The 18455-nt window shown below is 54.7% G+C and overlaps 2 protein-coding genes across 13 annotated transcripts; both read left to right on the forward strand.

The window, feature by feature from the left end:
- The first annotated feature begins 775 nt into the window (after window positions 1-775).
- On the forward strand, window positions 776-6932 carry PCOLCE (procollagen C-endopeptidase enhancer). 2 transcript variants are annotated; one of them, XM_045389558.2, is made up of 10 exons: window positions 776-963; window positions 1842-1950; window positions 2380-2638; window positions 2851-2925; window positions 3515-3639; window positions 4096-4232; window positions 5161-5375; window positions 6201-6278; window positions 6393-6563; window positions 6697-6932. In XM_045389558.2, the coding sequence occupies exons 1-10, from the start codon at window positions 869-871 to the stop codon at window positions 6861-6863; spliced, it is 1431 nt and encodes a 476-aa protein (XP_045245493.1). In that variant the 5' UTR covers window positions 776-868; the 3' UTR covers window positions 6864-6932. The 2 variants fall into 2 exon arrangements, with proteins under 2 accessions (XP_045245493.1, XP_005549292.2); XM_005549235.4 differs by lacking the exon at window positions 2851-2925.
- Window positions 6933-11217: 4285 nt separating this feature from the next.
- On the forward strand, window positions 11218-14763 carry MOSPD3 (motile sperm domain containing 3). 11 transcript variants are annotated; one of them, XM_005549238.5, is made up of 6 exons: window positions 11218-11416; window positions 11786-12053; window positions 12234-12339; window positions 12555-12784; window positions 14247-14411; window positions 14533-14763. In XM_005549238.5, exons 2-6 carry the CDS (start codon window positions 11849-11851, stop codon window positions 14562-14564), a joined length of 738 nt encoding a protein of 245 aa, XP_005549295.1. In that variant the 5' UTR covers window positions 11218-11416; window positions 11786-11848; the 3' UTR covers window positions 14565-14763. The 11 variants fall into 11 exon arrangements, with proteins under 11 accessions (XP_005549295.1, XP_073890684.1, XP_045245496.1 ...); XM_074034583.1 differs by having other exon boundaries at window positions 12264-12339; XM_045389561.3 differs by having other exon boundaries at window positions 11218-11388.
- The last annotated feature ends 3692 nt before the right edge of the window (window positions 14764-18455 follow it).

Here is an 18455-nt window from a genome sequence, read left to right on the forward strand (position 1 = left end):
ATCTACACCCCATGCCTCCTGCCTTGCTTCCTGTACCTTCAGGTAGTTGGAAGAGGTCAGGGGTGAGAATTCCTTCTCCTTGGCCTAGTCTGGCCCAGGCCTGGAGAGAAGGCAATAGAGATTTGAAGTGGAGGCCAGGCTTGGTGGCTACGCCTATAATCCCAGCAGCTTGGGAGGCCAAGGCAGGTGGATCACCTGAGGCTAGGAGTTCGAGACCAGCCTGGACAGCATGCTGAAACACTGTCCCTACTAAAAATACAAAAATTAGCCAGGCATGGAGGTATGTGCCTGTAGTCCCAGCTACTTGGGAGGCTGAGGCACAAAAATCGCTTGAACCCGGGAGGCGAAGTTTGCAGTGAGCCGAGATGGTGCCACTGCACTCCAGCCTGGATCACAGAATGAGACTCTGTCTCAAAAAAAAAAAAAAAAAAAAAAAAAGAACTGGAAAATGGGCTGGCAGGGGTGGTCAGGCAGGGGGTGAGCAATGAGGGCTCCTGAGCTGAGGAAGCAGGGGCTGGGGGAGGATGGGGGCTAGTGAGTCCTCAGAAGGTCCTGGAGATACTCCCTCAATGGACAGAGTGGGGTTCCCGATGACGTTACTTGAGGCCTGGGAGACGGCCTCTGCCCCTCACTGCTCCTCCCCCTTCTTAGGTCAACATTTATGTGTCCTAGACCTAGAGAGGTCCCAGGACACGCCACTGTCCCGCCTTCCCCACCGCCCGCCCCACTGGCCAGTCCCCACGCCCACACACCCGAGGCTGCCCCATCTGGCGCTGATTATCCTGCTGCTGCCGCCACCGCTGCTGCTGCTCTGCAAAATTCAGCTGCTGCCTCTGTCTTGAGGACCTCTGCCTCTTTCCCCCGGGCCATGCTGCCTGCAGCCACAGCCTCCCTCCTGGGGCCCCTCCTCACTGCCTGGGCCCTGCTGCCTTTTGCCCAGGGCCAGACCCCCAACTACACCAGGTAGGTCTCTTGGCATCTTCCAGACAGCTCCAGTGAACTTCAGACCCCTGATTCCTGGGGCGTTATGCCTGGGGATATTTTGGGTTCCCTTGCTGACACACCACTCCCCAGATTTCCCACCGCCTCACCCTTCTCTGGCCCCCAAATCCTCCCCATCTGCTGTAAGACCTTGATCTCCTGCAGGCTACCACTGCTCCCATTCCCCCACCTTCGTCCTCTGGTATCTTAAGTCTCCCCACCCACCCAGATCCTTGGCCCCCCCATAGAACCCAAGAGAGAGCCAAGCTCCTGAACTTGCCTGGTAGCTGGATTCCAGGAAGGAATTCGAGAGGGATTTAGAGGGAGGAGGGGCCAGCGAGTAGAGACTTGGGAGTCAGATTCTAAAGCAGTTTGGAACAGGGGCAGGGCTAAGGTGAGGAGCTCGGGGGGCCTGGCCTCCAGGTTCAATCAGAGGGCCATCACCACTGCAGCTCCCTCCATCTCTCCACTCCCTCCCCCCCACCGCCTCGTGGCTGTGTCCACATCTGGAAGTAGTTAGGCGGCTCCTGTCCCTGGACTGCCAGGCAGAGTGAGGGGGGAGTCAGGAAGGGGGGCCGAGGAGGATTCCGGGAATTCCTGTTGGGGTGGGGGTGGGGACTCTGGGGGTTGGAGGGATGGTCGAGTTGCCAGGCCCACTTTTCCCTTATCTTTGTGGGAGTCTGGGACACCCCAGCCCTGTCCTGGCTGGTGGAAGCTGCCCCAGGTCTCTCAAGGCCTTTCCATTTCATCCCCCAGCTTCCCTCCTTGGAGTTTCATCCTCATCACCTCATCCCCATCTTTTCAGTGCTCCCCCGTCCCACCCGTCCCTGCTCTTTCCTGACCCCGTTTCTGTTCTCCAGACCCGTGTTCCTGTGCGGAGGGGATGTGAAGGGGGAATCAGGTTACGTGGCAAGTGAGGGGTTCCCCAACCTCTACCCCCCTAATAAGGAGTGCATCTGGACCATAACGGTGAGAAGCCCCTCTGGGCACTACCGCTTGTCAAAGTCTCAGAGGCAAAGGCCTGACTGCGAAGGGAGCGCCCCCAGGCCCCCACCCCCAGTCCCCGGCACCACCTTCTCAACCTGGGGCAGCTCCAAGTGTCTTCCCTCTGTCACTAAAGGCATCATTCCCACCGTAACAAGCACCCTCTTAACCCTTCCCTCAAATCCTCATTCTCCAGTCCCCGGCCCTCCCTCCTCTTCCAAAGCCTCAGCTCTTGTCCCCTGCACAGGCCACCAGCAGAGCTGCAGAGACCAGGCCCTCTGCCCTACACTGGCATGGGGACCTCTTCCCGTTCAGTCCGTTTCTGCAAGAAACGCTTGGGGCAGGGGAGTTGCCCTCTGGCTGGGTTGTGTGGGGCCTGACTCTGTGGGTCCCCGCCTCTGTCCCCGCTATCAGGTCCCCGAGGGTCAGACTGTGTCCCTCTCATTCCGAGTCTTCGACCTGGAGCTGCACCCCGCCTGCCGCTACGATGCACTGGAGGTCTTCGCTGGGTCTGGGACTTCTGGCCAGCGGCTCGGACGCTTTTGCGGGACCTTCCGGCCTGCGCCCCTAGTCGCCCCCGGCAACCAGGTGACCCTGAGGATGACGGCGGATGAGGGCACAGGAGGACGAGGCTTCCTGCTCTGGTACAGCGGGCGGGCCACCTCGGGCACTGGTGAGAACTCCCTCACCTCCGCTTTCCCCCCACTCCAGGCCCCGCCCCGGGCGCAGTCCCGCCCCCAGCCCTAACCTCTGCCCCGCCCACCCCGCGCCCCAGCGCCTAGGGCGCCTTACCTCCCTGACCAATTTTCCTCACTAACCGCCCCTTCAGTCCCTCCTCCCCGTCTTCTCTCCCCTCCTCCCGCACCCACCCATCCCCTCTTCCAGGGCCCCCCCCAGGCGCGAGGCGGAAATGGGTCACCGACCCGCGGGTGGAATGGGCGGCCTGGGGTTACTGGGACGGTGAGTAACTGCCCGCCCCCGTCCGCAATCGGGCTCCCTCCGACGGGCGCGAGGGGGCACCCCAAGGCTGGGGGGACTAGGTTCCTCCGACCCGGGGGGCCCCCCTACACTCAGCCCTGGGCTCCCGATTGCGGTCCCATCACCCCCTCCTGGCGGCAGAAGTCTCCCTTGCAATGTTTCAGGCGGGGACCTCCCTAAAGGGGGCCTCGGGGGCTGTGCCCCAAGTCGAGGACACCCTCTCCAGCCTGAAAGGGGACTCTGCTGCAGGGCTGGGGAGATGGGATCTCCTAGGGGAAGAGGCGCGGTGCGGCCGCGGGTCGGGGAGGGGCCAGAAGGGGGCGTCCAGCCAGTTCCTCCTCCCGCTTCCACCGCCCGCCAGTGCGCCCTGCGGCCCCAGACTTCCCCGAGCCGCGCTCCTCCCGGCCGCTCTCTGCTAACCTGCCCCCGTCTTACCTCCCCTTCTTCTCCTCCCCTCATCCTGAGCCCCAGACATCCGAGCTGCCTGCCGGGGCTCCCAGCCTAGAGCTCTCCTCGAGCTGACCGAGGGTCTCCACTGCCCCCCACCCCCGCTCCTCTCTCCCCTCCCCAGAGCACCAATTTTGCGGGGGGCGGCTGGAGAAGGCCCAGGGAACCCTGACCACGCCCAACTGGCCCGAGTCCGATTACCCCCCGGGCATCAGCTGTTCCTGGCACATCATCGCACCCCGGGATCAGGTACCGACCCTCCTCCCCAGGCTGCCCTAGGGGACCCAGGCGGCGCCCTCCAGCTTGCAGCCAGCAAATATTTATTGAACATCTGCTGTGTCCCGAGCATTGCGCTTGCGCTGGTGGGCCCCCAAAACAGCCCCAACCCCTGCATGCACACAAACAAAAATGTAAAAATTGCAACTGAGACAAGTCTCAGGAGAGTGAGGTACAGGGTCCTGGTATAACACGCGGGTCTGTCACTTGTGAGTGCGCCAGGACTTGACCTTGCCAACGACGACGACCGACGCCCCTGCAGGGTCCCATGGGTGTGTGTGGTCCTGCGTGCTGTGGTGTGAACGCCTTCAGGAGGGGGCCCAGGGGACGCGGGAGGTGGGAGTAGGGGCTGCAGAAGGCACCCAGTAGATGAGGTGTAGGCGCCGAGAGGTGTCCCACCGCGCAGCCCCCGCCTCCACCCGCCACCAGGTCATCGCGCTGACCTTCGAGAAATTTGACCTGGAGCCGGACACCTACTGCCGCTACGACTCGGTCAGCGTGTTCAACGGAGCCGTGAGCGACGACTCCCGGAGGCTGGGGAAGTTCTGCGGCGACGCAGTCCCGGGGTGAGGGGCGGGACCTGGGCGAGTCCGGGTGAGAGAGTAGGGGGACCGCGCGCAAGCGGCTGTTTGTAAGGGCGGGGTTCAACTAAAGGGACGAGATCTGAACCCCAGGGCTCCAAACCAGGGAGGGGAGCAGGTTCCGGGCCAGGCAAAGAGAAGATTTGGCCTTGGGTCTGGAGTCTGGGGATAGAGAGGCGAATGGGGCTCTGCGAAGTCGGGACGAAGTTAAAAGGCCACCGGACCAGGCGTAGTGGCTCATGCCTGTAATCATAGCACTTTGGGAGGCCGAAGCTGGAGGATCACCTGAGCTTAGGAGTTCGAGACCAGCCTGGGCAACATGGCGCAACCCTGTCTGTACTAAAAATACAAAATAATTAGCTGGACATGGTGGCGTGCCTGTAGTCCCAGCAACTTGCGGGGCTGGGGCAGGAGGATTACTTGAACCCAGAAGGTCAAGGCTGCAGTGAGCCGAGATGGAGCCACTGCACTCAAGCCTGGGAGACAAAGTGAGACCCTGTCTCAAACAAACAAACAAACAAACAAAAAAGGTCATGGGGGGCCGGGTGCGGTGACTCACGCCTGTAATCCCTGCACTTTGGGAGGCCGAGGCGGGCGGATCACGAGGTCAGGAGATCGAGACCATCCTAGCTAACACGGTGAAACCCCGTCTCTACTAAAAATACAAAAAAATTAGCCGGGCATGGTGGTGGGCGCCTGTAGTCCCAGCTACTCGGGAGGCTTGAGACAGGAGAATGGCGTGAACCCGGGAGGCGGAGCTTGCAATGAGCCGAGATGGCGCCACTGCACTCCAGCCTGGGCGGCAGAGTGAGGCTCCGTCTCAAAAAAAAAAAAAAAAAAAGTCACGGGGCTGAGACGAGTGTGGTGCACACCCGCCCTGACACTTCCCCCAATGCTCGGTGGCCACCCGCAGCTCCATCTCCTCCGAAGGGAATGAACTCCTTGTCCAGTTCGTCTCAGATCTCAGCGTCACCGCTGACGGCTTCTCAGCCTCCTACAAGACCCTGCCGCGGGGCACTGCCAAAGAAGGGCAAGGGCCCAGCCCCAAACCGGGAACTGAGCCCAAAGTCAAGCCGCCCCGCAAGTCCCAACCTCCGGAGAAAACAGAGGAAACTCCCTCAGCCCCCGGTGAGTCTGGGATGGGGGAGGAAGGGGAAACAGACTGAAGGGAGCCATTTCAAAAAGTTCTGACCTGCACTGTGGCTCACACCTGTAATCCCAGCATTTTGGGAGGCCCAGGCAGGAGGATCACTTAAGCCTAGGAGTTCAACATAGCAAGACCCTGTCTTTTCAAAAATAAAAAATTAGGCTGGACTGGTGGCTCACGCCTGTAATCCCAGCACTTTGGGAGGCCAAGGCCGGCAGATCACCTGAGGTCAGGAGTTCAAGACCACCCCGGCTAACATGGCGAAACCCCATCTCTACGAAAAATACAAAAATTTGCCAGGTGTGGTGATGCACACCTGTAATCCCAGCTACTTGGGAAGCTGAGACAGGAGAATCACTTGACCTGGGAGGTGGAGATTGTAGTGAGCTGAGATTGTGCCACTGCACTCCAGCTTGGGTTACAGAGTGAGATTCTGTCTCAAAAAAAAAAAAAAAAAAAAAAAATAGCCAGGCATGTGGTCATAGCTACTTGGGAGGCTGAGGTGGGAGGATCACTTGAGCTGGGAAGGTCGAGGCTTCAATGAGCCTGACTGTGCCGCTGCACTCCAGCCTGGGCAACAGAGCAAGACTCCATCTTAAACAAACAAAAAAGTTCTTCCTGGGCTACATTCACTCATTGATTCATCTTATAGTCACTGGTCCCTCCTTCCTGCCAATGACCCTTACTGGGTGCTGGGACCGGAAGCTGGACAGAGCTCTGAACAGTTCAAGTCAATGAGTCTGTTATGGGGACAATGCTCCCTCCTACCTGCTGAGCAGGTCACGCTCCACCCTCCTCCCTCCTAGATGCACCCGCTGTCACCTGCCCAAAGCAGTGCCGCCGGACAGGCACCTTGCAGAGCAACTTTTGTGCCAGCAGCCTGGGTAAGAACACCCCCAAGCCCATCCAGCTCCTCGAACCACCTCCCGCTTCTGGTTCCAGTCCTCTGCCGTCTGGAACCTCCCATCTCCTCATCTCTCACTCCCATTCTCCCACAGTGGTGACTGCAACGGTGAAGTCCATGGTTCGGGAGCCAGGGGAGGGCCTCGCTGTCACTGTCAGTCTTATTGGTGCTTATAAAACTGGAGGACTGGACCTGCCTTCTCCACCCACTGGCACCTCCCTGAAGTTTTACGTGCCTTGCAAGCAGTGCCCCCCCTTGAAGAAAGGTAACAGAGATGTGGAGAAATGGGGATGGGGCGAGCTAAGCCACACTGAAATGATCAAGGTGTGGAATCTTGAGACCTGCTGACAGGTCTCAAGAATAAGAGATCTCAACTCCTCCCTCCCTCCTTCTTCCAGGAGTCAGTTATCTGCTGATGGGCCAGGTGGAAGAGAACAGAGGCCCCGTCCTTCCTCCAGAGAGCTTTGTGGTTCTCCACCGGCCCAACCAGGACCAGATCCTCACCAACCTAAGCAAGAGGAAGTGCCCCTCCCAACCTGTGCGGGCTGCTGAGTCCCAGGACTGAGACCCAGGCCAGCCCCAGCCCCTAGCCCTCAGGCCCTCTTTCTTATCCAAATAAATGTTTCTTAACTGAGGAAGGGGTCAGATCTCCATGCTTATGGTATTGGGGTCCAGCTTGAGGATTTCTTTTCATTCATTCATTCATTCAACACATATTTACTATACAGAATAATCTTTTAAGAATGTGACCAGGTGTGGTGGCTCACAGCTGTAATCCCAGCACTATGGGAGGCTGAGTCAGGAGGATTGCTGAGGCCAAGAGTTTAAGACCAGCCTGGGCAACATGGCAAAACCCCTCTCCACAAAAAAAATACAAAAATTAGCCAGGCGTGGTGGTGGACACCTGTAGTCCCAGCTACTCAAGTTGAGGTGGAAGGACCACTTGATCCGGGGAGGTAAGACTGCAGTGAGCTGTGACTATGCCACTGTACTCCACCTGGAGGAACACAGTGAGACCCTGTCTCAAAAAAAAAAAAAAAAAAAAAAAAGAAGTCACAGGCCAGGTGCAGTGGCTGATGCCTGTAATCCCAGCACTTTGAGAGGCTGAGGTGAGAGGATCACTTGAGGTCAGAAGTTTCAGATCAGCCTGGGCAACATGGCCAGATTCTGTCTTTACAAAAAATAATTAGCTGGGCGTGATGGTACTCATCTGTGGTCCCAGCTACTCAGGAGGCTGATGTGGGAGGCGTGCTTGAGCCCAGGACTCTGAGGCTGCAGTGACCTATGATCACACCACTGTACTCCAGGCAACAGAGTAAGACTTTCTCTAAAAAGGTAAAAAGAAAATATGTCACGTCTTGGCTGGGCGCGGTGACTCACGCCTGTAGTCCCAGTACTTTGAGAGGCCAAGGCAGGCAGATCACTTGAGGTCAGGAGTTTGAGACCAGCCTGGCCAACATGGTGAAAGCCCGTCTCTACTAAAAATACAAAAAAATTTAGCTGGGCATGGTTGCCAGCGCCTGTTACTCAGGAGACTGAGGCAAAAGAATTGCTTGAACTCAAGAGGTGGAGACTGCAGTGAGCTGAGATCATGCCATTGCACTCCAACCTAGGCAACAGAGTGAGACTCCGTCTCAAAAAATAATGTAACATAAAAAAGAAAAGAACATATGTCGCTGTTTGTTTTTGTTTTTGTTTTTTTGAGACAGAGTTTCGCTCTTGTTGCCCAGGCTGGAGTGCAATGGTACAATCTTGGCTCACTGCAAACTCTGCCTCCTGGGTTCAAGTGATTTGCCTGCCTCAGCCTCCCGACTAGCTGGAATTACAGGGGTGCATCACCACGCCTGGCTAATTTTTTTTTTTTTTTTTTTTGAGACAGAGTCTCGCTCTGTCGCCCAGGCTGGAGTGCTGTGGCCGGATCTCAGCTCACTGCAAGCTCCGCCTCCCGGGTTCCCGCCATTCTCCTGCCTCAGCCTCCCGAGTAGCTGGGACTACAGGCGCCCGCCCCCTCACCCGGCTAGTTTTTTGTATTTTTTAGTAGAGACGGGGTTTCGCCGTGTTAGCCAGGATGGTCTCAATCTCCTGACCTCGTGATCCGCCCGTCTCGGCCTCCCAAAGTGCTGGGATTACAGGCTTGAGCCACCGCGCCTGGCCGACGCCTGGCTAATTTTGTATTTCTAATAGAGACAGGGCTTCTCCACGTTGGTAAGGCTGGTCTCAAACTCCCAACCTCAGGTGATTCACCCCACCTTGGCCTCCCAAAGTGCTAGAATTGCAGGCATGAACCACCACGCCTGGCCGATATGTCACATCTTGTCCCTCCTTTACTCAAAACTTTCCCGTAGTTTCCCAAGTCTTACCAAGGGTTCAAGGCCCTATATCATCTGCATTCTCTCTCCTGCCTCACAGCTTCATGTCTTTTTTTTTTTTTTTTTTTTTTTTTTTTTTTTTTTTGAGACGGAGTCTCGCTCTGTCGCCCAGGCTGGAGTGCAGTGGTGCGATCTCGGCTCACTGCAAGCTGCGCCTCCTGGGTTTACGCCATTCTCCTGCCTCAGCCTCCTGAGTAGCTGGGACTACAGGCGCCCGCCACCGCGCCCGGCTAATTTTTTGTATTTTTAGTAGAGACGGGGTTTCACCGTGGTCTCGATCTCCTGACCTTGTGATCCACCCGCCTCGGCCTCCCAAAGTGCTGGGATTACAGGCGTGAGCCACCGCGCCCGGCCACAGCTTCATGTCTACTGTCTCCTGTGTATCATCTGTTCCAGCCACATTGGCAACTTCACAGTTTGTTGCCCCCTTTTTTTTTTTTTTTTTGAGACGGAGTCTCGCTCTGTCGCCCAGGCTGGAGTGCAGTGGCGCTATCTCGGCTCACTGCAACCTCCACCTCCCGAATTCGAACGATTCTCCTGCCTCAGCCTCCCGAGTAGCTGGGACTACAGGCACATGCCACCACGCCCGGCTAATTTTGTATTTTTAGTAGAGACGGGGTTTTACTATGTTGGTCAGGCTGATCTCGAATTCCTGACCTCGTGATCCGCCTGCCTTGGCCTCCCAAAGTGCTGGAATTACAGGCATGAGCCACCACACCCGGCCTTGTGGTCCATTTCTAGTACACTTCTGTTTTAGGCCTTTGCTGTTTCATCTATCCAGAATTCTCTGCCATAGATATATCTCATGGTTCACTTCCTAAATCCAGTCAGATCTCTGCTCAAAGTTCATCCTAGTCACTCATTCATTTGTTCATTCCAAATAGCAGGCACTGTCATAAGTGCTAAAGATACAACAGAAAACTAAACAAAGTCCCTGCTCTTGTGGAAAGGGAAGAACATTCTACTGGAGGAGAAACAATAAAATAGGAGGTCATGTATCACTATAAGTGCTCTTAAAAAAAAAAAAAACAAATGAAATTAGCCAGGTGTGGAGGCACGCGCCTGTAGTCCCAGCTACTCAGAAGGCTGAGGCGGGAGGATCGGTTGAGCCCAACCAAGCAGGTGGAGACTGCAGGGAGCTATGATTGCACCACTGCCCTCCAGCCTGGGTGACAGAGCAAGACTGTCTCAAAAAGAAAGAAAAAGAAAGAAAGAAAGAAAGAAAGAAAGAAAGAAAGGAAGGAAGGAAGGAAGGAAGGAAGGAAGGAAGGAAGGAAGGAAGGAAGGAAGGAAGGAAGGAAGGAAGGAAGGAAGGAAGGAAGAAAATGTAAAAGAGAACATGGGAATTCTACATAACATGTTCAGAGGAGACTTTCCGTTAAGATCAATTTTGTCTTTGTTCCACCGCTAACTGGGTGCCCCGAGAGACTCAGATTCTTCACCTTATCCAGGCTGTAAAAGGAGTTGAAGATTCGATGCAATTAAAGTGGAAGGTTTAGCAAATCCTTTTTAAAAATACATAATTACTCGAACAACATGGGTTTGAAATTAGCAAATCTTAATTCCCCGTGCAAATGTGAGTGATTTCCCACGTCCCTTACAGGAAGGTGAGAAACAGGAGGTGAGACTCAGGCTGGAGTCCCAGATGGGAGAAGCCTCCAACCAGTCCCATAGAAAACAGACTTTGGGCCTGGGGGAGGGACAGTGGCTCTCATGCACTTTGGGAGGCTTAAGTGGGAGGATCGCTTGGGCCCAGGAGTTCGAGACCTGCCTGCACAACATAGCCAGATCGTCTCTACAAAAAATTACAAAAATTACCCGGGTGTGGTGGTGCGCACCTGTAATCCCACCTACTCGGAGGCTGGGGCAGGAGAATCCCTTGAACCCAGGAGTTGGAGGCTGCAGTGAGCAATGATCGCACCACTGCACTCAAGCCTGGGCGACAGAGAGGCCGGGCACGGTGGCTCATGCCTGTAATCGCAGCACTTTGAGAGACTGAGGCGAGTGGATCGCCTGAGGTCAGGAGTTCGAGACCAGCCTGACCAACATGGTGAAACCCTGTCTCTACTAAAAATACAAAGAATTACCCGGGCGTGGTGGCACACGCCTATAATCCCAGCTACTCTGGAGGCTGGGACAGGAGAATCGCTTGAACCCTGGAGGCGATGGTTGCAGTGAGCCGAGATTGCACTCTAGCCTGGGCGACAGCGCGAGACTTCGTCTCAAAAAAAAAAGGCAAAAAAGAAAACAGGCTTGGTTCCTGCAGAGGCTTCCAAGGGAGCCTGGAATTGAAGAGGAGGAAAAAGGCTTCCCGGTGGGAGATTGACTTGGACCGTCTCAAGAATAGGGAGGAAGAAAAAAAGCCCAACTCGAAACCCCGCCCCCGGTTCCCTGAGTTACTTCAGGGCCAGGAAAACTGTTACGTCACCGGAATCTAGCCAATCGCAGACGACAGAAGGAGGGCGTTCTGTTTGGTCTTTCAGCACACCAATCGGCGTACAGTTACGGCAGAAACAAAGACGCTCTGGCCAATGACAGAGGTCGTACGGCGGAAGTATACAAAAGGACTCCCGGGAACATGGCATCATTAGGCTGACCACAAGCTGACTGTCAGGTGCTTTGATCACAAGGCAGGCATCCTAGCGCAAGCCGCCGTTTTGAGGCAGAAGCCCGACGGGGCCCGTGTCCGAGATTAGGGAGGGGCCGGAGACGCAAACACAGGTCTCCCAGGAAGCAGGAGGCGTCACAGGTAGCTCCGCGGGCGGCCGCTGCAGCCCGCGGAGTTTGGCCAGAGAGAGGAGGAGGGCGTCCGGAAACGCCCGGAAGGGGCGAGGCCAGCGGCGGGGCGGGGCTTATGGAGATCGCGAGCTGGGCCTGAGGAGAAGACCGGGTTGGGAGCTGCGAGGGGCCGGGTTTAGCGGGGTGGGCGTGGCCGTCGAGGTGGGGCTTGGCGGGTCCGAAGGAACCTGGGGCAGAGCTGGAAGAGGGAAGGTCTTGGGGGCCCTGGGCCTGGGTCTGCGGGAGTCCCATCTAGCGGGATTCCGAGGCGGCGGCGGCGTCAGTCCAGGCCCTGGCCCGGGAGCTCATCTTGTCCCCTTTCGCCCCTCACGCCCCCCAGCTCTCGACTCTAGGCCCTGTCCCCTGAGCTCTGCCCTCGGATGTCCGACCGCCCGGAGCCTGCATGCGCCGTGGGGCGCCCCAGGACCAGGAGCTGGTGGGTCCGGGGCCCCCTGGGCGGGGGTCCCGGGGCGCCCCTCCTCCCTTGGGACCCGTTGTCCCGGTTCTGGTCTTTCCCCCGGATCTAGTATTCAGGGCGGACCAGCGGAGCGGACCCCGACAGCTGCTGACCCTCTATAACCCCACAGGAACTGCGCTTCGATTCCGAGGTAAAGGGATCCCTGCGCCTCGTGCAAGGGATCTGGGGGCTGGTGGCCGGGCACTGGGGGGCTGTGTTGGCTGGAGGAGTCAGATGGGTAGGGTTGGACGTCCAGCTTTGGTGGACTGGGAAAGTCATGTCCAGCCTGCGGGGCAGAAGGCAGAGGGGACTCAAATGACCCACATGGCAGGGCTTGTCTGTGTGTGTCTCTGTCCCCCAGTCCTGTGCACAGCACCTGCCAAATACACGGTGTTTGACGCAGAGGGATATGTGAAGCCTCAGTCTTGCATTGACATGTGAGTGAGCTGGGAGGGTGGGGAGGCTTATGGAAGCCAGAGGTCGCTGCCACCTGTTGTCTGAGGTCTGAGACCTTGCCCTCTTTAACCTGTTTGCCCTACCCTCTGTCTGTGCCCCTAAAGGAGAGACTTCTGGGGGGGAGGCTCAGATTTCCTAGGATTACTGCCTCTCACTTGTTTCACCCCAATGGGCTTCTCTCCTACCTTGGGACCAGTGTGATTCGCCATGTGGCACCCATCCCCAGCCACTATGATGTCCAGGACCGCTTCCGTATTGAGCTGTCTGAGGAAGGAGCTGAGGGCCGCGTGGTGGGACGCAAGGACATTACCTCTGTTCTGAGAGCCCCAGCGTACCCCCTTGAGCTTCAGGGACAGCCGGATCCAGCGCCTCACCCAGGGCCTCCTGCTGGGACACCACCACCCACGGCCAGACACTTCCAGGAACGTGAGTTGGGAGACGGGGATCTTGAGTTCTGTAGGGAGGCAGGAACTAGCATCTCCCTAGAGATGAGATAAACTGGATTTGAAGAGTAAGTCTCCTGGTTCAGTCTTTTGTCTTTTGGTGGAAACATTCCTCCGAGTTGAGATTTTATATCAGGTGAGAGGGAAAAAGACTTACAGCTTCCTCAGTTTCTGACTTCTACTTAGAGGAAAAAGTTCTTCCTTGACTGTAACCGCAGTACTTCCTATTGTGTTGTAGCTCAGTTCAGTTCAATAAGAAACCTGTATTGAGCAATTAACCCTGTACCAACTTGTGTACTGGGTTTGAGATCAAGAGAGGTCCCTGCGTGTCAGGTCCACAGAAGAGAGAAAATGAATGCTAAGGGACTAGAGGAGAGAGTTTCTTGTGGTGGTGGGGACAGAGGCTCTAGGAAGGAGAGGACACTTGCAGTGTACCCTTGGAGGGCAGTAAAAAGTAGATACAAGCCGGGCATTGTGGCTCAAGCCTGTAATCCCAGCACTTTGGGAGGCCGAGACGGGCGGATCACGAGGTCAGGAGATCGAGACCATCCTGGCTAACACGGTGAAACCCCGTCTCTACTAAAAAATACAAAAAACTAGCCGGGCGAGGTGGTGGGCGCCTGTAGCCCCAGCTACTTGGGAGGCTGAGGCAGGAGAATGGCGTAAACCCGGGAGGGGAAGCTTGCAGTGAGCTGAGATCCCACCACTGCACTCCAGCCTGGGTGACAGAGCAAGACTCCGTCTCAAAAAAAAAAAAAGTAGATACAGGGCATGGTGGCTCACGCCTATAATCCCACTGCTTTGGGAGGCTGAGATGGGCTGGTGACCTGAGGCCAGCAGTTTGAGACCAGCCTGGCCAACATGGTGGAACCCCGTCTCTACTAAAAACACACAAAAAATTAGCTGGGCATGGTGGCTCGCAACTGTAATCCCAGCTACTCAGGAGGCTGAGGCAGGAGAATCACTTGAACCTAGGAGGCAGAGGCTGCAGTGAGTCAGGATTGTGTGGCTGCACTCCAGCCTGGGTGCAACAGAGCGAGACTCCATCTCAAAAAAAAAAAAGTAGATACAGGGTGTGGTGGCTCACACCTATAATCCCAGTGCTTTGGGAGGCTGAGGTGGTGGGAAGATTGCTTGAGGCCAGGAGTTCAAGATCAGCTTGGGCAACATAGCAAGACCTTCTACAAGCAACTGAAAAATGAGCCAGGCATGGTAGCATGAACCCATAGTCCCAGCTACTCAGGAGGCTGAGGCAGGAGGATCACTTGAAGCCAAGAGTTCCAGACCAGCCTGGGCAACGTAATGAGACTCCATCTCTACAAAAAATAAAAGATAATTTAAAAAAAAAAAAAAGTAGATACATCTTCCTTGTTCAGGCTTCTCCCTGGAGGACCTGAGCTGGGCAGGAGTGGGGACTGCAGCATCTGACGAATCTTGTTTCTCAGACCCCCGCCAGCAACTGGCCACCAGCTCCTTCCTCCTCTTCTTGCTGACGGGGATTGTCTCCGTGGCCTTCCTGCTGCTCCCACTCCAGGACGAACTCAGCAGCCAGCTGCCTCAAGTCCTGCACGTCTCCCTGGGACAAAAGTTGGTGGCCGCCTACGTCTTGGGTGAGGACAGTAGTGGCTGGGGACCCAGGACCTAGGAAAAAGGGAGAAGGGACAGGAGGAGCGCTAACAAGAGTCCCAGGGCTGCCCATGCGACCCTGTTCTTTCTTTGTCCCCCCTCCAGGCCTCCTCACCATGGTGTTCCTCCGGACCTGAGCTCCCTGCTCAACCTCCAGCCCACCCCACCTCACCCTCCCTGGGCAGGGTCTTAAGGCAGCCACTGTGATGCTCATACCTTGCCTTGCCTCCTACCCTCTTCTCTTTCCTGCCTACTCCCCCCTCCTCCCCCACAAAAAACACCCAGGGATTTGTACTCGTTTTCCAAGCTGAATAAAATACATTTTTAAAATGAAAATCAGAAATGTAGGGTACTTGCGCCTGTCTTCCCACTTCTTTTTTGGTACTCAGACATCCTCTAGTTCCTCCCACCCCTGTTCCCAGGGGACCTGGGCACTTGGGGCCGTGATGAGGCCCAGCGAGGATTTAGAAGACTTGGGTCACTCCTGGTGCTTGCGTCGAAAAACTGTGACCATGAGCAAATCATTTAATTTCTCTGAGCTGCAGATTCTACCTACAAAATGAGGGCGTTGAGCAAGTTGAGTCTCAAGATCCTCTTCAGCCCTGGAATAGGATCCTGTCCCTAAGCCAATGTACCTAACCTAAAAGGAAGTGAACGAAAATACCACCTAATCCTGCCTGCCACGGAACTCCTGTCCCACCATCTGAAGGCAACAAAGCCTCTCACCAGGGTTACCTGGGTGTTTACAACTCCTAGAATCCTTTTCTGCCTTTTGGACCCTATATCTGTTTTCCTTTGTCTGTCCTTTAAGATTTCAACTCCCTTGGCCGGGCGCAGTGGCTCAAGCCTGTAATCCCAGCACTTTGCAGGGCTGAGGCGGGTGGATCACTTGAGGCCAGGAGTTCGAGACCAGTGTAGCCAACATGGTGAAATCTTGTCTGTAAAAATACAAAAAATATGCCCAACATGGTGAAATCTTGTCTCTAAAAATACAAAAATTAGCCGGACATGGTGGTGGGCGCCTGTAATCCCAGCTACTCAGGAGACTGAGGTAAGATAATTGTTTGAATCTGAGAGGTGGAGGCTGTAGTGAGCCGAGATTGTGCCATTGCGCTCCAGCCTGGGCAACAGAGCAAGATTCCATCTAAGAAAAAGAAGACTTCAACTCACATGGATGAGAAACACCAAAGTCCCTACCAATATGGGGGAAATAGTATTGCCTGACATAACCTCACCTTAACCAGGAAAACAAAAAAAAACAAAAAAAACAAGCAAAAAAACTAGGTACAGGAAAATAATAAGATTTACAAAAGGCAGGCTTCCAGCTCACCTGCCTTCCTTCAGGTGCAGGGTGAGGAGGAACAGAGGAAGAGGGAGAGTGGCCAGGCTCAGTGGCTCACATCTGTAATCCCAGTGCTTTTGAGAGGCCAAGGTGGGAGGATTGCCTGAGCCCAGGGGTTCAAGACCAGCCTGGACAACATAGCAAGACCCCGTTTCTACAAAAAAATAGAAAGAGGGAGAACCAGTGACTCTGGGCAGATGGTTGACTGGGAACAAAGATCAGCAAGATAATATTATTAAGACCCAGGCTGTCAGAGCACTGGAAGGTGATCAGTTGTTCCAGCTTTAGTTTAGGGGCACTGAGACCTGCTCCACTACCCTGGGAGTCTTCTACCTCTCACACCCAGAGCTGGCTGCAGTGGGGTGTGGCCCTGATACTGCATGGAGAATGGGTGTGCCATTTGTGAACAGGAGTCTGGGGACAGCTCTTGCCATAGCCCAGGAAACCTCTTTGCTAAATTACATGTGTATGGAAGATATCCATTCACAACAGCCTGGATGTGCCCAGGTCCCCAAAACGCATTTGAGGTGCCACATAGGTTAATGGTCCTGTGAGTACTTGTGAAAAAACCTTGTTACTGGTGTGGTCAAGAAGGCTTTCTGAAGGGCTGGGGGCAGGGGCTCCCACCTGTAATCCCAGTGCTTTGAGAGGCCAGATCAGGAGAAGAGCTTGAGGCCAGAAGTTCAACACTAGCCTGGACAATATAGCAAGATCCCATCTCTAAAAAAATTTTTTTTTTTTTTTTGAGACAAAGTCTTGCTCTGTCGCCCAGGCTGGAGTGCAGTGGTGCAATTTCGGCTCACTGCAACCTCCACCTCCTGGGTTCAAGCAATTCTCCTGTCTCAGCCTCCCTGGTAGCTAGGAATACAGATGTGTGCCACCACCTCTGACTTATTTTTGTATAATTAGTAGAGAGGGTTTCACCATGTTGGCCAGGCTGATCTCAAACTCCTGACCTCAGGCCCGCCTCGGCCTCCCAAAGTGCTAGGATTACAGGCATGAGCCACTGCGCCTGGCATTTTTTTTTTTTTTTTTAATTAGCCGGGCATGGTGGCTCACACTTGCAGTTGCAGCTACTCAGGAGGCTGAGATGGGAGGATCTCTTGAACCCAGGTGTTTGAGGCTGCAATAAGCTATAATTGCAGCACTGCACTCCAGCCTGGACCACATAGCGAGACTCTATCTCTACAAAACAAAAACTTAGCTGGGCGTGGTAGCTCACATCTGCAGTCCCAGCTACTCTGGAGGCTGAATTCAAATTAAAAATTTCCCATAAGTAAGGAAACAAACAAACAAACAAAAAGATCCTTAATTCACTCATCTCAAGATCACATCTGCAATGTCCATTTTTGGGACTTCATTCACAGGTTTTGGGGATTAGGATGTGGACATTTTTGTCCAGATCATTATTCTGTCTACCACAGGGAGCAATGGACAAAGTGAAGAAGCGTTGAGAAAGTGCTTTGGAACACTTGTCTGGACTGTATGTCAGGGAAGCAAATAGCTCAGGAGGTCTCTGATCCTAATTCAGGGTTCTGAGAACCTAAGAAGTCAAGCTTAGGGGGCTAAGGAGGGGACAGTTGCATCCTGAAACCCAGAGCCCTGTGGCATCCCAAGCCTTAGACCAAGAGGCGTTTACTTCCCAGTGTCTTGAAGAGCTGTCAGGACCACAGCCTCCTGAAGCTGTGATTAAAGGTACATGGTGCCAGCACTTAGAATTTCCCGCCTCTGGTAGCTTACACTTCAATGTCTCCATCCTCAATGGACAAAGACTGGTCAATGGGGATCCTGGCTAGGTACAGTGGCTCACACCTGTAATCCCAGCACTTTGGGAGGCCAAGGAGGGCAGATCACAAGGTCAGGAGTTCGAGGCCAGCCTGGTCAAGAAACCCCGTCTCTACTGAAAATACAAAAAAAAAAAAAAAAAAAAAAAATTAGCTGGGCATGGTGGCAGGCGCCTGTAATCCTAGCTACTAGGGAGGCTGAGGCAGGAGAATCGCTTGAACCTGGGAGTCAGAGGTTGTCATGAGCCGAGATCACGCCACTGTACTCTACCCTGGATGACAGTGCGAGACTCCCTCTAAAAGAAAAAGGGGGCGGGGAGATCCTGGAGGATGTTCCAGGCAGGGCCAATCATCTAATGTGTGTAACCATTGTTGGAGTCTTACAGGGCCCCATGCTCAGAAAGGGGCGCTATGCTTGGGGTTTAATGCTCTGAGATTGTTATGTTGAAATTTTTTCTTTTTCTTTTCTTTTTTTTTTTTTGAGACAGGGTTCCACTCTCCCACTCTGTTGCCCAGGCTGGAGTGCAGTGGCACGATCTCAGCTCACTGCAACCTCCGCCTCCCAAGCTCAAGCAATTCTCCCACCTCAGCACCCTAGAGTAGCTGGGACTACAGGTGCGTGCCACCACACCCGGCTAATTTTTTTACTTTTTGTAGAGATAAGTTTTTGCCATATTGCCCAGGCAGCTCCGGAACTCCTAGGCTCAAGCAATCTGCCTACCTTGGCTTCCCAAAGTACTGAGATTACAGGCATGAGCCACTGTGCCAGCCTTGAAATTCTTAATAATTTTTGTTTCCCTGAGACAGAGTCTTGATGTGTCACCCAGGCTGGAGTGCAGTGGCATGATCGCGGCTCACTGCAACCTCTGCCTCCCGGGTTCAAGCATGAATTTATGTTTTGA

This window comes from Macaca fascicularis, chromosome 3 (assembly GCF_037993035.2).
Source record: "Macaca fascicularis isolate 582-1 chromosome 3, T2T-MFA8v1.1".
Lineage (NCBI taxonomy): Eukaryota > Metazoa > Chordata > Mammalia > Primates > Cercopithecidae > Macaca > Macaca fascicularis.

Coding starts and splice junctions, on each gene's coding strand:
- PCOLCE (XM_045389558.2), top strand. CDS start 869: ATGCTGCCTGCAGCCACAGCCTCCCTCCTGGGGCCCCTCCTCACTGCC. Junction 1,951..2,379: donor AGTGCATCTGGACCATAACG/GTGAGAAGCCCC, acceptor CCCCGCTATCAG/GTCCCCGAGGGTCAGACTGT. Junction 3,640..4,095: donor TCATCGCACCCCGGGATCAG/GTACCGACCCTC, acceptor ACCCGCCACCAG/GTCATCGCGCTGACCTTCGA.
- MOSPD3 (XM_005549238.5), top strand. CDS start 11,849: ATGCGCCGTGGGGCGCCCCAGGACCAGGAGCTGGTGGGTCCGGGGCCC. Junction 12,054..12,233: donor AACTGCGCTTCGATTCCGAG/GTAAAGGGATCC, acceptor CCCACATGGCAG/GGCTTGTCTGTGTGTGTCTC. Junction 12,340..12,554: donor CCTCAGTCTTGCATTGACAT/GTGAGTGAGCTG, acceptor CCTTGGGACCAG/TGTGATTCGCCATGTGGCAC.